This window comes from Tursiops truncatus, chromosome 7, assembly GCF_011762595.2.
Source record: "Tursiops truncatus isolate mTurTru1 chromosome 7, mTurTru1.mat.Y, whole genome shotgun sequence".
NCBI classification, from domain to species: Eukaryota; Metazoa; Chordata; class Mammalia; order Artiodactyla; family Delphinidae; genus Tursiops; species Tursiops truncatus.
In genome coordinates this window covers 75,957,690-75,963,298 of record NC_047040.1, presented here as the reverse complement: position 1 = coordinate 75,963,298, position 5,609 = coordinate 75,957,690, and the positions used below count along the sequence as shown (strand labels likewise).

Here is a 5,609-nt window from a genome sequence, read left to right as displayed (position 1 = left end):
TTAAAATTACTCTAGATGGGATCAATAGCAGAATAACTGAGGCAGAAGAACAGATAAGTGACCTGGAAGATAAAATAGTGGAAATAACTACTGCAGAGCAGAATAAAGAAAAAAGAATGAAAAGAACTGAGGACAGTCTCAGAGACCTCTGGGACAACATTATACACACCAACATTCGAATAATAGGGGTTCCAGAAGAAGAAAAGAAAAAGAACGGGACTGAGAAAATATTTGAAGAGATTATAGTTTAAAACTTCCCTAATATGGGAAAGGAAATAGTTAATCAAGTCCAGCAAGCACAGAGAGTCCCATACAGGATAAATCCAAGGAGAAATACGCCAAGACATATATTAATCAAACTGTCAAAAATTAAATACAAAGAAAACCTATTAAAAGCAGCAAGGGAAAAACAACAAATAACACACAAGGGGAATCCCCATAAGGTTAACAGCTGATCTTTCAGCAGAAACTCTGCAAGCCAGAAGGGACTGGCAGGACATATTTAAAGTGATGAAGGAGAAAAACCTGCAACCAAGATGACTCTACCCAGCAAGGATCTCATTCAGATTTGATGGAGAAATTAAAACCTTTACAGACAAGCAAAAGCTGAGAGAGTTCAGCACCACCAAACCAGCTTTACCACAACTGCTAAAGGAACTTCTCTAGGCGAGAAACACAAGAGAAGGAAAAGACCTACAATAACGAACCCAAAACAATTAAGAAAATGGGAATAGGAACATACATATAATTACCTTAAATGTAAATGGACTAAATACTCCCACCAAAAAACGCAGATTGGCTGAATGGACACAAAAACAAGACCCGTATATTTGCTGTCTACAAGAGACCCACCTCAGACCTAGAGACACATACAGACTGAAAGTAAGGGGATGGAAAAAGATACTGCATACAAATGGAAACCAAAAGAAAGCTGGAGTAGCAATGCTCATATCAGACAAAAGAGACTTTAAAATAAAGCCTATTAGAAGAGACAAAGAAGGACACTACATAATGATCAAGGGATCGATCCAAGAAGAAGATATAACAACTGTAAATATTTATGCACCCAACATAGGAGCAGCTCAATACATAAGGCAAATACTAACAGCCATAAAAGGGGAAATTGACAGTAACATAATCATAGTAGGGGACTTTAATACCCCACTTTCACCAAAGGACAGATCATCCAAAATGAAAACAAATAATGAAACACAAGCTTTAAATGATACATTAAACAAGATGGACTTGATTGATATTTATAGGACATTCCATCCAAAAACAACAGAATACACATTTTTCTCAAGTGCTCATGGAACATTCTCCAGGATAGATCATATCTTGGGTCACAAATCAAGCCTTGGTAAATTTAAGAAAATTAAAATTGTATCAAGTATCTTTTCCAACCACAAACTGGACAGCTACATGTAAAAGAATGAAAGTAGAATACTCCCTAACACCATACATGAAAATAAACTCTAAATGGATTAAAGACCTAAATATAAGGCCAGAAACTATCAAAATCTTAGAGGAAAACATAGGCAGAACACTCTATGATCCTTTTTGATCCACCTCCTAGAGTAATGGAAATAAAAACAAAAATAAACAAATGGGACCTAATGAAACTTCAAAGCTTTTGCACAGCAAAGGAAACCATAAACAAGACCAAAAGACAACCCTCAGAATGGGGGAAAATATTTGCAAATGAAGCAACTGACAAAGAATTAATCTCCAAAATTTACAAGCAGCTCATGCAGCTCAATAACAAAAAAAAACCAATCCAAAAATGGGCAGAAGACCTAAATAGACATTTCTCCAAAGAAGATATACAGACTGCCAACAAACACATGAAAGAATGCTCAACATCATTAATCATTAGAGAAATGCAAATCAAAACTACAATGAGATATCACCTCACACCAGTCAGAATGGCCATCATCAAAAAATATAGAAACAATAAATGCTGGAGAGGGTGTGTAGAAAAGGGAACACTCTTGCACTGCTGGTGGGAATGTGAATTGGTGCAGCCACTATGGGGAACAGTATGGAGGTTCCTTATAAAACTACAAATAGAGCTACCATATGACCCAGCAATCCCACTACTGGGCATATACCCTGAGAAAACCATAATTCAAAAAGTGTCATGTACCAAAATGTTCATTGCAGCTCTATTTATAATAGCCCGGAGATGGAAACAACCTAAGTGTCCATTGTCGGATGAATGGATAAAGAAGATGTGGCACATATATACAATGGAATATTACTCAGCCATAAAAAGAAACGAAATTGAGCTATTTGTAATGAGGTGGATGGACCTAGACTCTGTCATACAGAGTGAAGTAAGTCAGAAAGAGAAAGACAAATGCCGTATGCTAACACATATATATGGAATTTAAGAAAAAAAAATGTCATGAAGAACCTAGGGGTAAGACAGGAATAAAGACAGAGACCTACTAGAGAATGGACTTGAGGATATGGGGAGGGGGAAGGGTAAGCTGTGACAAAGTGAGAGAGTGGCATGGACATATATACACCACCAAACGTAAGGTAGATAGCTAGTGGGAAGCAGCCGCATAGCACAGGGAGACCAGCTTGGTGCTTTGTGACCCCCTAGAGGGATGAGATAGGGAGGATCGGAGGGAGGGGGACGCAAGAAGGAAGAGATATGGGAACATATGTATATGTATAACTGATTCACTTTGTTATAAAGCAGAAACTAACACACCATTGTTAAGCAATTATACTCCAATAAAGATGTAAAAAAAAAAAATGGACAAGAAACTTGAATGGGGCTGGTGCGCGAGGTGGGTCAGCAGCTGGCAGGAGCCGGTAGGAACCTGCGACGTCGTGCAGTTGAAGATTCTTCAATCACCATGTCAAGTGACACAGATGTTTCTCTTTCTTCATATGATGAAGGTCAGGGATCTAAACTTATCCGAAAAGCTAGAGAGGCACCATTTGTCCCCATTGGAATGGCAGGTTTTGCAGCAATCGTTGCATATGGATTATATAAATTGAAGAGCAGGGGCAATACTAAAATGTCTGTTCACCTGATCCACATGCGCGTGGCAGCCCAAGGCTTTGTTGTGGGAGCAATGACTCTTGGTATGGGCTATTCCATGTATCAAGAATTCTGGGCAAAACCTAAACCTTAGAAGAGGAGATGCTGTCTTGGTCTCGGTGGTGCTTGCTTTAGTTAGACATCTCATATTGAGGTTATATGTTTATGTTGAAAATAAATTCTGTGGGTCAGACAATAACATAGTAATTTGAATATTGGCTTCCTTTCTTGCAGGCTTGATTTGCCTGGTGACTAGTTCACTAGCTAAGTCATTCAGGGGAGTCAGATGAGCACAAAAACATGTCACTTTTAAATGCACTCGATATTGGTACAGTGTCCACCTTCTTAAACTCTTCTGATAAAATTAGTTGTAAAGAGGACAACATGCCAAACCTGAAAATGCTCCCAGTTGCTGCAGAATATCATACGCTTTTGATGTAATGTAGGAATCCTGTTTACCCCAGTTAATTTAACTCTTTCTGACTGCCTTGTGGACTGGGTACTGTTTTTAAGGTCTGGCTGGCTCTTGAAGAACACTTTCAGAACAGTGCACGGAATACAACATTATAAACCTCCCAGCAACTATGTGTGTGTTTTTAAACCAAACCTAAAGAGCTGGTAACAGCTGCTTTGAAGTAGTATCTGTTTCAGAATCATAGTTGTAAACATGAGAATAACTTAACTGTAGATCCCCGTTTAGCTGTTTTGTAATTGCAGAATTATAGTTTGCTGCTGTTATATTAGAATAATTTTTAAATGGCATTTTGAAATAGAAGTGTGTATTTTAAGTGCTAATGCAAAGGTAAATGAAAAATACTTTTTAAATGTGTGCAGTCTGTTTATTTCCTCTGAAAGAATCATAAATGTTAAACTAAATAAATCACCTGTAATGGAAGAGATTTATGAGCAAGCTGGTTTGGTCAGACATTATACAAACTTTGGTATACTACAGAATGCTTTGTTGTACTTGTGAAATTCTCTTGTCTAACCTGAATTTACCTTCCATGGTGATAACATGGTAAATGTAATGTTATTAAAGTAAGTGAACACATCAAAAAAAAAAAAAAAGAAACTTGAATGGATATGTCACAAAAAAGATGTATGAATAGCCAATTATCACAAGAAAAATTTCTGCATATCATTAGTGATCAGGGATTGCAATTAAAATCACAATGAAATATCACTATATACACATTAGAATGACTAACTCTAAAAATACTGAAAACGTCAAAAGTTGGTGAGCATGCAGTGCAGTTGAACCGTTACATTGTTGAAGGTATTGGAAAATGGTACAATCACTTTGGAAAACTCTTTGGCACTTCCTGATAAAGTTAAATATGTATCTACCTTACTATCCAGCAATTCTACTCCTGGATATTTACCTGAGAGAGATGAAAATCTATGCCCACAAAAAGGCTTGTACAGGAATATTTATAGTGGCTTTAGTCATAACAACCCAAAACTCAAAGCAGCGCATATGTCAATCAACAGGGGAATGTGATAACAAAGAGTGCACTGTTGATACAGAGAAACAACATAGATAAACCTCAAAAGCATATGTTGAGTAAAAGGCGAACACAGAAGAGACCCTATTGCATGATTCCTTTTATACAACGATAAAGAATAAGAAAAAAGAACCAGGGACTTCCCCGGTGGCACAGTGGGTAAGAATCCGCCTGCCAATGCAGGGGACATGGGTTCGATCCCTGGGCCAGGAAGATCCCACATGCCATGGAGCAATGAAGCCCCTGCGCCACAACTACTGAGCCTGCGCTCTAGAGCCCACGAGCCACAACGTCTGAACCCTGTGCTCTGCAACAAGAGAAGCCACTGCAATGAGAAGTCTGCACACCACAATGAAGAGTAGCCCCCGCTTACCACAACTAGAGAAAGCCTGTGCACAGCAACGAAGAGCCAACACAGCCAAAAATAAATAAATAAATTTATGAAAAAAAAAATCAGAACAGTGGTGGGCTATTGAGTGGTAGTATTTGAAAGGAGCATGAAGAAACCTGGTGGGGTGATAGAAATGTTCTATATCTTGATGGGTTGGTAATTATATGAGTGATTACATCAATCAAGAGTTATTAAATGTTTGGGGGCTTCCCTGGTGGTGCAGTGGTTGAGAGTCCACCTGCCAATGCAGGGGACACGGGTTCGTGCCCCAGTCCGGGAAGATCCCACATGCCGCGGAGCAACTGGGCCCGTGAGCACGTGTCATGGCCACTGAGCCTGCGCGTCTGGAGCCTGTGCTCCACAACGGGAGAGGCCACAACAGTGAGAGGCCCGCGTACCAAAAAAAAAAAAAAGAGTTATTAATTGTTTATTTAAGGTCTGTGCTCTTCACTATATGTAAATATTACCTCAGTTAAAAAATATATGTAAATATTTATTGCTCTGCTACATGCGATGTTAATATTTTGAACAAAATTTATTGCTAAAAATTAAGTTGTGTACAAAGCTTATAAAATATTATTCTGACCAAGCGTGCCAAGGGAAGGATGAGTGATAAGCAGGACACATTATTCTTTTGTGACTATTAAAAGTAGTA

General features: G+C 38.5%; 1 protein-coding gene across 1 annotated transcript; it reads left to right on the top strand.

Annotated features, from left to right (window-relative positions):
- The first annotated feature begins 2,794 nt into the window (after nucleotides 1-2,794).
- Nucleotides 2,795-4,130, top strand: LOC109547929 (HIG1 domain family member 1A, mitochondrial). The gene has a single exon (XM_073807707.1). The coding sequence runs from the start codon at nucleotides 2,871-2,873 to the stop codon at nucleotides 3,150-3,152; it is 282 nt and encodes a 93-aa protein (XP_073663808.1). The 5' UTR covers nucleotides 2,795-2,870; the 3' UTR covers nucleotides 3,153-4,130.
- The last annotated feature ends 1,479 nt before the right edge of the window (nucleotides 4,131-5,609 follow it).